The sequence below is a fragment of the Etheostoma spectabile genome, chromosome 2 (genome assembly GCF_008692095.1).
Source record: "Etheostoma spectabile isolate EspeVRDwgs_2016 chromosome 2, UIUC_Espe_1.0, whole genome shotgun sequence".
Lineage (NCBI taxonomy): Eukaryota > Metazoa > Chordata > Actinopteri > Perciformes > Percidae > Etheostoma > Etheostoma spectabile.
Window position 1 is genome coordinate 2309465 of NC_045734.1, and position 17182 is coordinate 2326646.

General features: G+C 41.5%; 1 protein-coding gene across 2 annotated transcripts; it reads left to right on the forward strand.

Annotated features, from left to right (window-relative positions):
• Window positions 1-2148: 2148 nt before the first annotated feature.
• On the forward strand, window positions 2149-13203 carry tmem176 (transmembrane protein 176). 2 transcript variants are annotated; one of them, XM_032526001.1, is made up of 7 exons: window positions 2149-2336; window positions 4763-4891; window positions 6392-6502; window positions 6798-6854; window positions 8378-8383; window positions 9551-9667; window positions 12239-13203. In XM_032526001.1, the coding sequence occupies exons 2-7, from the start codon at window positions 4766-4768 to the stop codon at window positions 12296-12298; spliced, it is 477 nt and encodes a 158-aa protein (XP_032381892.1). In that variant the 5' UTR covers window positions 2149-2336; window positions 4763-4765; the 3' UTR covers window positions 12299-13203. The 2 variants fall into 2 exon arrangements, with proteins under 2 accessions (XP_032381892.1, XP_032381883.1); XM_032525992.1 differs by having other exon boundaries at window positions 2289-2336; window positions 4764-4891; window positions 8378-8524; window positions 12239-13202.
• Window positions 13204-17182: the final 3979 nt, after the last annotated feature.

Consider the following 17182-nt stretch of genomic DNA (forward strand, 5'->3'; position numbering starts at 1 on the left):
CATATGGGTACAGACAAGGAACAAGTATAGACAGGGTACGTACGTGGAACATATGGGTACAGATAGGGAACAGGTATAGACAGGGTACGTACATGGAACATTTGGGTACAGATAAGGAACAAGTATAGACAGGGTACGTACATGGAACATATGGGTACAGATAAGGAACAGGTATAGACAGGGTACGTACGTGGAACATATGGGTACAGATAGGGAACAGATATAGACAGGGTACGTACATGGAACATATAGGTACAGACAGGGAACAGGTATAGACAGGTACATGGAACATATGGGTACAGAAAGGGAACAGGCATAGACAAGGTACTATACCTTTTCCCACATTGGGTGTATTGTCACTTAGGTGTATTGTTTGGGTATTTTTTTTTAAATGTCTTTTTTGTTCCAAAACCCTTTTAAAATGTCAATGACGTCATGCACATGGTACGGCCGGAGACACTGCTTCACGGCGAGATAATGTTTTAAAGAACACGCCGAAATATTCACTGTAACATTCTGGCTCCGCTTCGGATGCAAGCGGGATCTCCGGTCGTAATCAGTCCTTTACTGACCAATCAGCATTCATTAGCAGAATGCTGGCGCGTCAGGGGCAACAACGACTCAACCTGTAAGAAATCGAAAGGACAGAAGTACTCGTTCATTCAACTTTCGACCTGGTGGAACTGCAACCAAATTCGATACAATGGGGCTAAATAGGGAGTAAAATGTCTCTCTCTCTTATTATATTCGCATTCCCATTTTCATATTCAAATATCTGTGGGCTTTTTATTACTCAAATACACATTTGAATTTAGAATACAAGGCTGCCAACTCTCACCCATTGGCCGTGAGACACACGCATTTGACTGGTTTCACACGCTCAAATGCCACACCCCCGATTTCGCACGCTGAAGTGTCAACCCGGTCGGTCAAATTTCTGAAAGATGAGTTTATCTATAGATCTACCTGTTGAGCCACTTGTGATCGACTAGTTGTGCTTTCAGAGACTGTGAGGGGGTTCAAGAGCGCTCCCTGTCTGTGGAATTTTCAAATTGTCGCAAAATGAGAACCTTTTTTTCACGAGCCATCCCAGGTGCATTCCCGGCTTCAGGTATGAGCTCTGAGTATTACAGACCCGTCCGTCGCTTCGTGACCACTCTCTCTGTAATAATAGAGGACACCAGCGCGGCTCCATACGTTGACCTCTGATGATGAGCAGCGTACAGCCACCTCTAAACTTTGTCAGAGACCCAAATGGGCCTCTGTGTCTGTCAGACGGTCTGAATGAGATACTACCATATCAACAGGTAATAGCCTGCACAGCAGACTATATTACAACTCTCCAAATCTCTGACAACACTGATGGGAGGAGTTATATTTTAAATGTGCACAAAGTTGAAAACATGAGCAGAAATCTGATGAAATACATCTGAGCTATACTATACTATTTAACTATACTATATATGCGATACTGGAACATTGGGCCACTATTGTGCTTCTCTAACCTCGGTGCATCTCTAAATGTAACTGTAAATAATTAATTCAATGTTTCATAAAAGGAACAAATAGTCTTTATTTTCCCAAAAAAAGTAAATACAGTAAGTGGGGCACAGAGGATGAGGGCCAAACATTACTGAACCTTGGCACAAAGGTTAAAGGAATAGAATTTATGTAAATCAGTGGTTCTCATTCTTTAGAATTTCAGTGGTCTTTTCTACTACATTTTTGGTAGAAAAAAGACTATATACATAGTTACATTACAGATCTGCACCATTAGTAACTGAAACACACTTAAATTTTACTTCAAATGTTAAGAATCCATTACTAAATTCATATATATTATGCATGACTCATATATTTACAATTAACATTTCAAAAAGGAATCTTATATGCCCCCTGCAGTATCCCAAAAGTACCCTTAGGGGTCCACGAACCCCAGTTTGAGAAACACTGTGTTAGTCAGGGTAGGCTACATACGGGTGTAGACAACCAGGACCACCTACTGTGTTCTGTTTCTGTTTTTTAATATTTAAATATGAATACAATAGTGGGAGAGAAAGCTCCTTACCTCAGTGGGCTGGCACGCGGAGGGAACGTTTGCATGAACTTATTAACGGCGAAAAGATGTCAGAATGCACCAAACCACCAAAAAAAGTGCGCGGCGAAGGAGGAGCTGAGACTGGGAACGCATTCTCTCTCTCTCTTTCTCTCTCTCTCACTCACTCACTCTCTCTCTCTCATAAACAACACATCCCCGCCAGCATCCGCTTGCAAAGAAGAAAAATCAGGGAGTGATCCAAAGAACTTTTAAAAAAAGGACTATATCGAGATAAAAGGTAGGGATGAGACATTTTGCTCCTTCTAATAACTAGACATCAGTCGAAATGTCTCCTGTTACCGTCCGAGTTTGACGCTTACGCAATCAGCTCGGATCCTGTGTGCGTAAAGTGCGCACAGACTGGACTGATGGCAGCACTCATCTGGTATGGCAAGCCGTTAAACTACTATCTGGGATCACATGTCAGGTATCCAGTCAGTCATCGCGTAACATTCTTGTACTTGTACTTGTTCAAATTCAAATAAAGTCCTCAAAAAGTATAAGATTAGCAGGCCTACGATTAACAGTAAGACTGGATATGTATTATTGCTATGCATTGATATGTGTAATTCAATTCTTCCTTGTCTAAAAGAGCAAAAAATGGGATTTCAACCAGTTCTCACAAATAAACAAATACATATAGTCAAACGTTACATTTGACTCCACAGTCCGGGTTAGTTGTACAACAACAACAAGTTGATGTTGAAAATTTCATTTAACATTTAAATGACTTTCTAACATCTGGGGTAGGTTGTAACATTTTGTAACCCAGACTTGGCAGTAATATCACAAAAATAAATTAGGTTAAAAAAAATGCTGTCTTACCTAAAAATAGTGTATTTTCTTTCCAAAATATGCAGTGTCTGTCACATGGGGCTGGTTCTATGGTAAGTCAGCCCAAGCTGGTTCCTGATTGGAGAAAATGGACCCGGGTTACAACTATCCCTGGTCTCCCCTACCATCCAACTGTTACTGGTCATAATTTTATTTCACATATCCACAATATACATTTGTGGATACACTGTATATCTAGTCGTAATTCTGATTGTAGTTATCTGAAATTGCATTTTTACTAGTCATAATGCCAATTACATATGTACTAGTTAACATGCATTTGGTATGAAAAAAAAATGAAGCACTTATTGGATGGATTGGAATAATATTGTTGCAGATGTGTTGTGGATATGATGAATGTCATTGAGGATATCTGAAATGTTGGTTTTGAACTCTCATATCCATATCTGGGAGCAGAGATCGAGACAGTTCCAATGGGTCTAGTCTCATGTCACGATATTGATATAAGATCGATATATTGCCCAGCTCTACTTTCCAATATAGTTTTGATATATTTTGAATTGTCATCTGTGTTTCATTTTCTTCAAATAGGCTCAATTAAGGTATTTCCACCGTAAATTGGTGTATAAAAGTGTATCCGAATACAGGAAATGAAGTTGTTGATGCTCAAATCTTTCCTGGGGGAGGAAAGTTAGACCCACTAGTATGATATTGCCCCCCCCTCAAAAAGGCAGATTCTGGCCCACTACAATACATTAGACTAAACCACTGGATAGTTTGTGTTTGAATGTAAAATAACTTTAACTGGGTCCTCGACCTGTAGTTGATTGGATTGTTGCACGGTAACGGGCTGTTCCGTTGGATCACATCACTACCAAAATTGGATTTTCAATAAAAGTGGAACATGTTTCACATGTGTAGCCGTGGGTAACAGCACCCACTGGGGACAGGAACAGGAACATCAGGACAGGGGCCTTATCAACACAGAAACCCAGCCCACTGCCATGAGTCATGTTACAGAACTGGGAATGACCAATGTGTGTTAGCAGGTTAAATGTGGATCATATATTTCTGCTGCCTAGTTTCTAATGAAAACTATACGTAGTTTTAGATTTTTTAAAGCTTCTTTGACATTTGTTTTCATTTATTTCTGTACAGGATGACAATCAATGAATAGACTGCATTGCTTGCCTACATAGTTTTATTCACCCCATTAAACATGAATGCTGCCTCTTTTTTTTACAATTTGCACATCATACAGAAATAATCGGAAAAAACACGTTCTGATACACAGCCGTACACAGCAGTATGGTTTGAGAAACAATGAGCCGTCATGTCTACTTTTACACTCTACACTGAAACCTGTGTTTCAATACTTTGAGCATGTTATCTCAATTTAATAAATGGGAGTAAATGGGAGGAAAATGGGAGTAAAACGAGCTCTGGTTTATTGACATTTCTTTAAACCAATCACAATCGTCTTGGGCGGTGCTAAGTGTCAGACGAAGCCATGGTGCCGCTGCTAAATAGTCACGGGAAGGAAGTTCTTTGGTGGAACATGTGTACGTTCAAAAGTAGTTTTAGTCGTCAAAAGAAAACTCTGATTGGACAGATAGTCTAGCTAGCTGTCTGAATTTTGTAATTGTCCTATCCCATAAGCCACAATTCCTTTATCCCATCCCATGAACAATCCCATCAACAGTCAGCAATGATGAGTTCATGTCACAATGCCAAACAAAGATGTGTTTGTCTTTGACACAGTAAATGCAGACATGAAAAGGAAATCCATATAACAGCGTTTCCTTTATTTCTTTGTGTGTTTGTTGAATACGTCGCATTGTGTGACGTGCTGGCTGGGCCTGTGTGCAGGCGATGGCGGTGGCAGTCCATAGGGATCTGACGGTGCAGGTGCTGCAGGACGGGAACGCTGCCAAGCTAACTGACAGACAGCAGGCGGTGCACGCGGCTGTCAAGAGAGGAGATCCCAAATGTCTGGGGGTGAGTACCCCCCAGCACTGAGCACACAGAGCGGGAGCGGGACGAGTGGGTTTAGTTAAGAAAAGGACTAAGATTTGCTCATTTTTATGGAAATGTCCTATATAATGAAAGATAGTTGTGGACAGGTCCAGGGATAGGCATGACTCACGGGGGGGACCTACCCAGTCTGACTTATGTGTGTGTGTGTGTGTTATGTGGAGAATGTGAAGATGTACTGCTACCTCCTCTGTCAGCTCTAGCCGTTGAAAAGAAATAAGTGGAGAAATCAGGCCAATCACAACAGCTGGTCAGTCTGACGCCATGTTGCCTTAGCTCATTAATATTCATGAGCTGGGTAAAGGATACTGATAGCTAGGTTCTCATTGGCTAGCTGTTAAATTTGAATGAGAACTGGGCCAAATGGAGCGGAGACTTCCTGCAGGCTTTCTATACCACACTTAAATGGCTTGAAACAAGGTAACCACAGTAACCAAGTTACAGAGTCCATGGTAGAACTTCAGACATTACCACAAAGTCAGGGCACCTTTAAGGTTAGTTGTGCAACTCCAGTAGCTAAGTATGCAAGGCTATTTTATTCACTTTAAAATTTGTGTTAAAGGAGAATTCTGGCCAATTGTTGATGATCGTCCTTCTTTATTCAAACCCGAGAAATCAGACAAAGAACTCGCCTCACAAGAGTTGGAAACCAGACGGTGAACTGTGTGCTAGTGTGCTAGTTCCCTTAGCCTGCCCGGTTAAGGGAACTAGCACACAGATGGACACTTCCAAGCCTCCTACTCACCAACACCAGATAGATCACACACAAAATGGATGAGCTACAAACACACACGGAACTGCTGTGTTATGATTTTCACAAAAGCCTGGCTAAACACACTAAAAAAATAGCAGCTAACAGCTAGGAGCTAACAGCTAACTATCTCTAGCTGCTAACCAAGCTATCCACCGGCAAGAGCAAGACAGGTTAGGTGAATTAAAACATTGTCTGGCTTAAAAAACGCATCTTAATGTTACGTAAGGGCCCTGTTCATGTTGTACAGACATATTAATTGCATTGTGTGTCTTTTAAGAGGCACAAAGGCTCTGAAACTTGCCCCGTTAACTGCCATTTTAGCTCAGAGGAAGCTTGTACACGTAGCTATTAACATAAAAATTGGCCGTAATTCTCCTTTAAGTGATTATTTTCACTGTGTCCTAGCTTTTGAAGATGGGGTGAAAACATAAAGATTTTGCTAAATATCAAAATTGAAAAAATAATCACGATGTCAAAACACACACACATACACACACACACACACACACACACACACACACACACACACACACACTCACACACACACACACACACACACACACACACACACACACACACACACACACACACACACACACAGCATATTAATAAGAAGTTAATTTAATGTAGCACCTTTTACAGACAAATTCACATGTTGTGTGTGTGTCTGTGTGTGTGTGTGTGTGTGTGTGTGTGTGTGTGTGTGCCAGGTGAGCCAGGTGATGCTGGGGCTGATGGTCATGTCCTACTCCATTCCTCTTCACTTCACTGAAGTCACTGAGGTTGTCCGCTTGGGAGTGCCATGGTGGAGCGGCCTGACGGTGAGTCTGTGTGTGTGTCTGTGTGCGTCTGTGTGTGTGTGGGGGATGGGGTTCATATGTATTTATTTGTTTTTAAAAGAAAAGAAAAGTCAACATGAACTTGTAAAGGCTTCGGTCAAATGTCTTCTGTCCCCTGGTTGTAATGTCCCTCTGTGCTGTCTGTCTCCTGGGTGTGTGATGTCCCCCTGTGCTGACTGTATCCTGTCTCCTGGGTGTGTGATGTCCCCCTGTGCTGACTGTATCCTGTCCCCTGGGTGGGGATGTCCCCCTGTGCTGTCTGTCTCCTGTCTCCCAGTTCATTGCAACAGGAGTGGTCGCTATCGTCTTGGACAAACACAGCACCATGAAGATTGTGAGTTTATAACACATATGCATGCAGCTAGAAGGTGTGTGTGTGTGTGTGTGTGTATTGTGGTGGAAGTTTCTTGTACAGCGAGGGAGAGGAATTTGGCTGGAAGTGAGGCTCTGTTGAAACAGAATAAAGACAGGCTGCAAACTGAATCAAAGTTGTAGTCTTCGGTGAAAGGTTCAATCGTTTTCTGCAGAGAACAATCAAAATGACAAGAACAGCTCTCACAATGCACAAAGTTACAGAGTGACAACACTTCTGTGTGAATGCAATCAGTAAAACTCTTCTTTATATCAAGTGCCCCCAGAGGAAAAAAACCCTTTTTTGGAAAACAGTTTAATCCTAAGCATAACCATTAAAGGATCTCAGGCAGGCAGTAGGATCTTACGTATTTCTGAATCTGCCCTCCTTGTGTCATGTTTCTTGACCGTTCATTCTATCTTAGCTGAAAAAGGACATCTTGTCTCTTGGATAGGCTATGGTCTCGACCTGGGACCTGCTATGATAAACACAGCTCTAGGCAACTGTTTCTGTCAGACTGAAAGACGTTAGACGTTATCTGTCCTTGGAGGAAGAATGCAAAGTCATAACATATCCAGTTGTCTCCTACAAGGAGAAGACACTGAGGACAGATACAGAAGTCATATACTCTGAGAGGCATTGGAGATCTTATTATGAATAATTCATATGAAAATCATTGGTTAAATGTCATTTTCCATTACATTATGCACTAATAAACACACTCTCACAAGCTCATGTTACTGTATTGTGTGTAACAGTTAAATTCATTTAATGTATGTGTATGGGTTTTCTTCGGGGGGGGGGGGTGCAGATGTTCCACCAATACCAGTTCCTTCCTGAGACTATTTAGCCATCACTTAAATGATTGGGATTGGTTTAAAGAAATGCCAACAACCCAGCGTTTTTGTTCTCCTATCCCAGAATGCATCTGGCGTGTAGCCAGACCTTCCTCCACAGCGCTGTGGATACAGAGCTGGATACACTAGACCTAGTTCTGGTCTTGCCCTGAGGCCAAAATTCTATCTGACTCCATTTTTGGGTCACTACATCATGTACCTTAAAGTTTGAAGTGTTAAATGGTAGATCACAATTCAAATCAAGACACAATATTGTAATACTTGCAATAATGAGATAGTATTACAATTGCACGTGCACATGGATCAGATACAAAGTCTACCTGTCCCTGGCCAACAGACATCTGATGCGGGCTAACTCAAAGACCCTAGCTTTTTATTTTAATATATCTTCGGCTCTGCCTTCCTCAGGCTGGTCGTCATGGGGATGTCTTATCAGCTGGACATAATCCAGGTTATATCTGGCTTTCCCTGGTTTTCTGGTACTCCCTTTTAACATATCAATCCAGATTTTCACGTTCAGAAATAAAGATTAGATATTGATATAGATTTTCCACACATTTTGGGTGTAAGACTCTAATGTCACTGCCGAAGCTGCTCATATTTGTGTGTGTGAAATAGTGTGTGTGTGTGTGTGTGTGTGTGTTTCAGCTGCAGGTGTGTTTGCTGGCGAGCTTGGGGTCCACTGTGCTGTCAGTGGTGGCGGTGATCATCTACTCTGTGGACATCGACAGGATCCCGGAGGTGCCCTGCGTTAACATGCACCGTAACGGCTGCGACGTGGAGTACTACGCCACGGTCGGTACCAGTGGAAATGGGGATTAGTGGGGGTGTCTTTTTGGAGACGCCGAATACTAGTGCAGTCCAAAGGAGGGGGTCAGGGACACTTTCTGGGCCCCCAACATCTCCGTCCAGACAACGCAGCAATGGGTTAGCTGCCTGGAAGGCGACGCTAGGGGGCTAAAAACACCTTTCTGTTCTTCCTCTGCCCTGCCAGACTCGCCCCCCCCCCCCCCCCCCCCCCCATTAAATACACAATGACTCTACATTTTGTCATCTTCCTCAGCTCTTTTATATGCAGTCCCTTCAATATCATTTATATCATGGTTACTTACTTTTGCTATTTTATTTTATTACATATTCAATTTTATTTTAACGTGACTTACTTACTTACACTGCAATATTTTTTGTACTATGGCCACCTCACTTCACTTTACTTTACAATACCTTTTATACAATGCCACTTCATATTATTTGAATACTTTTTCCCCACTGTGGGATGAATAAAGTATTATCTAATCTAATCTAATCTCAGTGGAGAAGATAGATTGTTAAAAGAAATACATTGTTAACACAACTTAAATATATAGTCATCATATTGTATTGTAATTCCCTGTTTTTGCTTGGAACTTACCACACATGGCCTACTGTTTATGTATTGATAGTTCTGTAAGTATATGTTTTATACAATTTGCACAGACTGCATATCTGATTATTCCTGACCACAATTGGTTTTGGTCTGCATCTCCTCCTACAATATTAATGCCAAGACGATTGATACATTAAATCATGTGTAATTCTCTCAGTAGTTCGATCAATAAGCTCAGTGCAAATTAAACGTGAGGTATTAAAAACTGGAGATGCAGACATTGCCAGGATGGCTTTTTCTATAAATGAAGAAACTGTAACTGGATCAGATAAATTCATCAACGGGATTTTTTGAAGGAGGAAAATCAATAAACGAATCCGTCCTGATCCATGTGCGGTGTGTGTGTGTTGCGGTGACAGGCGTTCATGTGTGTGCTTTGTGTCCTTCTACAACAGGAGCTGAGCCGGGGGATCAAGTCGGCCCTCCTCGTCTTCACCCTGGCCCAGACAGCCATCTCGGCCGTGCTCGGCTTCCTTCTCTTAAGGCACAGACGCGGCTTCGCGCAGTACGCTGTAAGACTCCGCCTCCTTCTCTAACAGCTTCACTTCAATTCATGGTAGTTGTAGGTCTAGACCACACTCTGTAATTTACAAAGACCCAACAATTCTAGTAGTTCCTTCCAATGCTCATTGGGCTGTGAGACATATTGGCCTTGTATCACTGTAAAAGCCCCCCCATCCATATGTGAAGAACAGAGAGACAGAGAGAGAAAGGGAGAGAGAGAGATGTACTGTATATATGATGAATTTCAAATCAAGCTGGATATTGTGTTAATATTCATGTCCCTGGCTGACAAAACTGTAGCATCTTTCAGCTAGTAACACTTTGACAAGGCTCTATTCATACATGGTACATGCCAAAGGATTTATGTCACTGTATTGTTGCTGTTGCTAGGGCGATTAATTCAGTTCTAGCACTAGTACTAGACACTTTGTTTAATGTAAATGTGCTGTATTTATATGGCGTTTTATACTCAAAGCGCTTTAACCCTCGTGCTGTCTTCCCGTCAAAATTGAAAATCAACATTTTTTGCTTTTAATCAAGTTTTTCCTACGGTTTTGTCCCTTTTTGCAACACTTTTGACACTTTTTTTCAATGTTTGTCACTGTTATGTTTAAGTTTAACACTAACTTATTAATTTTAGTTTGACAGTTATTTTTGGAATATATGGTCAATAAACCTAATTTTTAGGAAATTATACCTATTGTTTGAGTTAGAAACGCAGAAATTAGGAATTATTGAGACTAAAATTAAAGGAATGGATGTTGGTGGATAATCACAGACTGGAATATGTCAACTTTTACTCAATACTATTTCAAAACCACTTCAATTTGTTTTCTCAAATGCTATAAAATTGAATAAGACGCATCAAAAATAATGAAAGAATAGATATGTACTTGCCAAAGAGTGTTGTGTGGAATCAATCATTTTATTTTGGGGAATTAAAAAGAACATTGAAATAGGAAAATAGGTATTTGACTCAAGGACAACATGAGGGTTAACATAGTGACATGGGAATGCAGGGCCAGGGATCAAACCTTCTGATTGGTAGGAGACCACGCTACCAGCTGAGCCACAGCCACCCTGTTGGACAGTAAGATGCACTTGGCTTCTTCTGAATATATAACATAAATAGTTGCCAGTACAACTAACCAAGCTACTGTGGGTCAGCGGGGGTCTGGGGCCACGTTGGTGAGGCTGACTGCTGAGGGGAAGACCCTGACCTCAGCAATAATCGTGATAATCCATGCAGCACAAACATAACATCTTTCCAACCATCAGTGTAAATCAAGTATGTACAGCCGGAACAGGGGGAACACAAAAGGAGGTTATAGGTTATACACAGGAAATAAAGACATTAACAGCATATTTTCTATTTTGCTTTTTTAACTCTGTAATGCAGTCAAGGGTGTAACTTTGGGTTCAACATTTGGGAGGGGGGGGGGGTGAAACAATCTCGGGAGGTCCCAGGACATGGTACATGTATTGAGAAAAGTGACAAAAACATTGGAAAAACTGTAGAAAAAGAAACTGTTGGGCCTATAAATTGATGTTTTTTTTAAACACAATTTCCATTTGTTAAAGTACAATGTGAAAGACAAAGAGACAGAGATACTGTAGATACTGAGATACTGTCTGAGATCTCACACTCTGAGATACAGTATGTGACTGAAGCACCGGGTTTAGCCAAAGGTGGGGAGCTGGGCATGCTAGAAAATAAACCCCCGTTTTGACAACTTGGAAAATGAACATTAATGGGTTAAAATCTGCGCCACTGGTGTAGTGGTAGCATGCAAGATTCCCATTGTTGTGACCCGGGTTCGATTCCTGGGTGGTGCTTGCTTTTAGGGTGGCAGTAGCTCAGTCTTTAGGGATTTAGGTTGGGAACCAGAGGGTCACTGGTTCAAGTCTCCACAAGGAAGAGTATAAGGAAATAAAAATGAATAGCATCAGCTGTCAGATTGGTGCCAATTGGGTTTGAGTCCCACATTCAGTTCTTTAAGGATCTGGGTCCCAGCTTTTGAGACGGGTCCGGTCCCGGGTAGTACATTTTTGGGTCAAATGCTTCCACGTGTGGGGAATCCACATTCAGCCCTGTGTGTAATGTGTGTAATAATAACAACAGAGTGAAAACATTGTAATTGATACATTATTATTATTTGTATTAAGAAAGTGTAGTGTGTCAAACTGCAGTGTGTCATTGAGAGTCAGTACACAGCAGGTCCGCTGCACAGCTTTTTAACATACAGTATATGAGATCTTATTCGTCTTATAGTTAGTACTAAATGACATAGATATTTTCAGAAACTGTTAGAGAATTAATTATTAGCAGTTTGCACCATCCATTGGGAGTTCAAACAGCTTCCACCAATATCTAATATAAATCAGTCAGCCACTGGAGATGTGTCCTGGTTCAGAGACCGCCTTGTTCAAGGTCTACATTTCCAGACTGAAGTCAGTACATTATGGTCCCACTGGGCTGTCCTATGCTTTTCACGGTGCCTGAATGCATCTGAAAACGTTCTGATATGAGAAGAGCGATGTCATGGATGCTCACTGTCTCTTTCTGCTCTCGTTTCCAGTCTCTCACTCAGGCGGCGTCGTCCAGCCCCACATCACTCATCCCCCCCAACCTGAACTGACCAATCAGGGGACCTGTAGGACCTCATCCCAACCTCTTCCACAGAGCCAACTCATCCCATGTTTTATGTGCAGTGACTTTGACTATATGCTTGTAACTATGACTTATTCAATTCATTTATTTTATTTAGTTCCAAATCATAACGGACGCAATCTCAGGACCCTTTCTAGAGACTCTAGGTCTAGACCCAACATTCCCCCAGGAGCACAGTGCCACCTGACGTGTGACGCGTGGCCTTTCTAAGGATAAATGTGTGTTATACACAAAATAACTGATTGCTTATATATTCTGCTTATGTATTTTGTATTCTCCTGATTTCCTTTTATACCATTATTTTTTTTTCATTTTAAAGCTCTTATCAACATGTAGAAGTGGATCGGCTTGCTTTGTGGAAATGTTTTTTACCTTAAAAACAACATTGGCATATAGCCTACTGTACAGGGCTGGGCGACATGGCCTAAAAACTAAATCCCAGATTTTTTCTAAAATAAATCTGATTTAAGATTTAAATTGATAACTTCAAATCAATCTTCAGATGACAACAAAATTGTTCAAAACAAGTTTTAACTGTATTTTGATTTTGCGTCATACACACACACTCACTCAAAACGTAACGCTACCACTGTTTGGCCGGCTTGCAAGCATAGGAAGTTACAGAAAGAATGTGGCTCGTGGCTGTAATTCTGCATCGAGGCTGAATTCTTGGAAAGAGACTTCAGAAACAGTATTAGGGGACCACTAAGGTCTATATAAAGAGACTTCAGATACAGTATTAGGGGACCACTAAGGTCTATATAAAGAGACTTCAGATACAGTATTAGGGACCACTAAGGTCTATATAAAGAGACTTCAGATACAGTATTAGGGACCACTAAGGTCTATATAAAAGAGACTTCAGATACAGTATTAGGGACCACTAAGGTCTATATAAAGAGACTTCAGATACAGTATTAGGGGACCACCAAGGTCTATATAAAGAGACTTCAGATACAGTATTAGGGGACCACCAAGGTCTATATAAAGAGACTTCAGATACAGTATTAGGGGACCACTAAGGTCTATATAAAAGAGACTTCAGATACAGTATTAGGGGACCACTAAGGTATATAACAGAGACTTCAGATACAGTATTAGGGGACCACCAAGGTCTATATAAAAGAGACTTCAGATACAGTATTAGGGGACCACCAAGGCCCCAAATAAAAGAGACTTCAGATACAGTATTAGGGGACCACTAAGGTCTATATAAAGAGACTTCAGATACAATATTAGGGGACCACTAAGGTCTATATAAAACAGACTTCAGATACAGTATTAGGGGACCACCAAGGCCTATATAAAAGAGACTTCAGATACAGTATTAGGGGACCACTAAGGTCTAAATAAAAGAGACTTCAGATACAGTATCAGGGGACCACTAAGAAACGTGTCCAAAGAGCACTGTCATGGGACCTTTAAAGAATCACTGAGACAATAAAATAAAGTCAAGCAGCTGTAGTAACACTATATTAAGTAATACAGAACACATGTGGGCCCATTAAAGTACAGAGCCTGAGTATTCCTAGCCACCAGACAATAGGTGTAAGGCTGACGTCCACCAAGTCTCTTCCTTCTCAATGGGCCCCGTTGTCGAAACCTCGGTTCTAGCTCCATGCTCCCACACAGAATCAGAGCCCTCTGGCTTCTAATCTGTTTCTTCATTTGAAGTGGTGTTTTTGCAGTCTTCTGTTTTTCTCACTTTTGGATTAGATATATGTGTATTGTACAAAGTATACATTATGTGCACTGTTTTCTTTTACACAGTGATATAAATATATGTTCCTTTATTTTGTACAAAATAAAATCTTATGTACATATATATGAAATCAACCTGTGGCCCAGTGAAATACAGTCCCTGACAAAAGTCTTGTCGCTTATCTATTTTGTAGAAACACCTGCTATTAACCTGACTTGTAATTAATCAATTGGTGTAAGAAATAGCTCATATGAAAAGCTAAAACCCTCCCAAATGATGTTCAATGCACTGAAATAAATTAGTTTCACTAAAAAAAGATTTATTATTTAAACAAGACAGAAAGGTCAAATTTTCAAGACAAAAGTTTTGTCGCCTAAATGTGTACTAAAATATGTCGGCAAATTAAATAGTGGTGCTGTGAGATTCAATTTAATATCTTGTATGACTTCCATGAACTTGAAGGACTGCATCCATGCGGTTTGGCAAGGATTCAGACAATGTATTGATGAAGTCATCAGGAATAGCTAGGAAAGCAGTCTTGCATGCCTCCCAGAGTTCATCAATATTCTTTGGTTTGGTCTTCCATGCTTCCTCTTCATCCTACCCCACATATGCTCGATGATGTTCATGTCTGGTGACTGGGCCGGCCAATCCTGGAGCATCTTGATCTTCTTCGCCTTGAAGAACTTTGAAGTGGAGATGGAAGTATGCGATGGAGCACCATCCTGCTGGAGAATTTGGCCTCTTTTATGGTTGGGAATATAAGAGGTAGCTAAGATTTCTTTGGTTTTGAGACTATTGATGTTGCCTTCCACCCTGCAGATCTCTCACACACCCCCATACTGGATGTAACCCCAGACCATGATTTTTCCGCCACCAAACGTCACTGTTTTCTGGGTGAATCTTGGATCCATCGGGCTCCATAGTCTCCTGCAATATTTGCGGCAACTGTGGTGTAATTCAACAGAAGATTCATCTGAAAAATCCACTTTCTTCCACTTCTCCAGCGTCCATCCTTTTAGCAGGCTGTGGGCCTTGGCAAATGCCACACAGTTTTTCAATTGTCTTTGTTTAGTGCTGGCTTCTGGGCACTGATTCGACCATGGAGGCCATTTCGAGACAGAATCCGACAAACCGTTCTGGTTGACACAGGGACTTCAGGGGACAGGTCTCGTGGAGCTCTGCTGCAGTGAGAAAATGGGCTGGCCTTGGATTTTCGAGCCAACAAACGGTCCTCTCGAGCAGTTGTCTTGCGGGGTCTGCCTGACCTGGGCTTGTCAAAAACGTCTCCAGTGTCTTCAAATGTTTTTTAATCTCTGTACTGACGCTGAGCACATGAAGGGTCTGTCACATCAGCAGTGGATCTGGTCTTCAGCCTCTTGATAATCAAAACTTTAGTCTCAGGGTGAATCTTAGGCATGTTTGCAGAGGTCTAGTTGCAGTTGATGTGAAGGTCATGTATGGGGTGGTTTTATCACCCTGAGATCCTCAGACCATACTTAGTAACCGCAACTCATGACCGCGACCAACCACTTTGTCTTTGCAAATTGACTCAATGGGCTTCCAAGCTCTGAATATTAGGAATCACAAGATTCATCTGACAAATCTTTCTTTTTCACTTCTCAGCGTCCTCTTTAGCAGGCTGTTGGGACTTGCAAATGCACCGTTTCATTGCTTTGATTTAGTTGGTCTGGCTGTCACCATAGGTCAATTTCGAGACAGAATCCGAAAACCGTTTTGGTACAGGGACTTAGGACATGTGGTGAGCTCTGCTGCAGTAGACAATGGGCTTCACTTGGATTCGAGCCAACAAACGGTCTCTCAGCAGTTGTCTTGCGGTTGATGACCTGGCTTGTCAAAACACTGCTGTAAAGGATGGAGAGTTAGGTGGAGGAGAGATAAACAGTACTGGGAGGGCTGAAAACCACTGTGGGGCAAGACATGGTGGAGGCACTCAGTGTTGGAGACTCCAATTAGCAGTTTATGGATTCTTTTTTAACTTTTGGTGTAAAGTTTTTTACGATTGCTATGACAATATTTCCCATACTTTCAACAACTTTTCCTAACTCTTAACCCAGTTAGCACAACATCTGTCTGTGTTGGCTGTACAATTACAATTCAATTCAATTCAATTTTATTTATAGTATCAATTCATAACAAGAGTTATTTCGAGACACTATACAGATAGAGTAGGTCTAGACCACACTCCAGAACTTACAAGGACCCAACAGTTCTAGTAGTTTCCTCCAGAGCAAGCAACAGTGCGACAGTGGCGAGGAAAAACTTCCTTTTAGGCAGAAACCAGGTTCTTGGTAGGCGGTGTCTGACGACCGGTTGGGGTTAGAGTGAAGACTGGAAATAACAAAAATAGAAAAAATAGTAGTTTGTAGTAGTTCTTTGTTGTAGTTCATGGCATAGCAGGGCACTGTGGGCATTACAAGGCACAGCAGGACGTAGCTGGTGTTAGAAATGCATAACTTAACTCGCGTTCGTTCGGATTTCTGAGGAAAAGGAGGCTGAGGGTCGAATTGAGAATGAAGGAAAAGGTTTAATGCAACAGCAGTGATTAAGATGATAAGACAAAGACAATCAGACAAAACTAACACAATAACACTGCAGCTGACAGCGGACTGATCCACGCTCCTCCTGACGGAGTCACATGAAAACAGTCCAGAAACTTCTTAGTTCACACTTTTTATGCGCTGCACCGGGGGGCGGTTCCTTTTCACCTGGTGCTTTCAATTCCATTCTCATTGGTCCGCTGTTGTCATGACAACATGCCGTACATCTTTCCTGTGCAATGAGAACTGACCTGCCTTCAAACACTGCACCTTTGGGGGTTGTTTTGGTTACAGAACAGAGGTTCTGTTGTGTAAATGTGAAACTCCAACATCAACATATTCCAATCAACATTGTATTGTTTTAGCCTAGACTAAAACCCCAGGGGACAGGAGACAGAGAGGACCACCTTTTGTTGCATAGCAGAAAGCCCCTTTCGATATGTTGAATGCCAGACTTGACCAGATCAATACTTTACAGTCAGAGAAACAGGGGGGGGAAGGTGAGGAACAAATGGCTATCCTGCCTTCCTCACAGACATATATTAATCCCATCCTGGCTGCATAATACACAGTTTATAACTTTTTACAA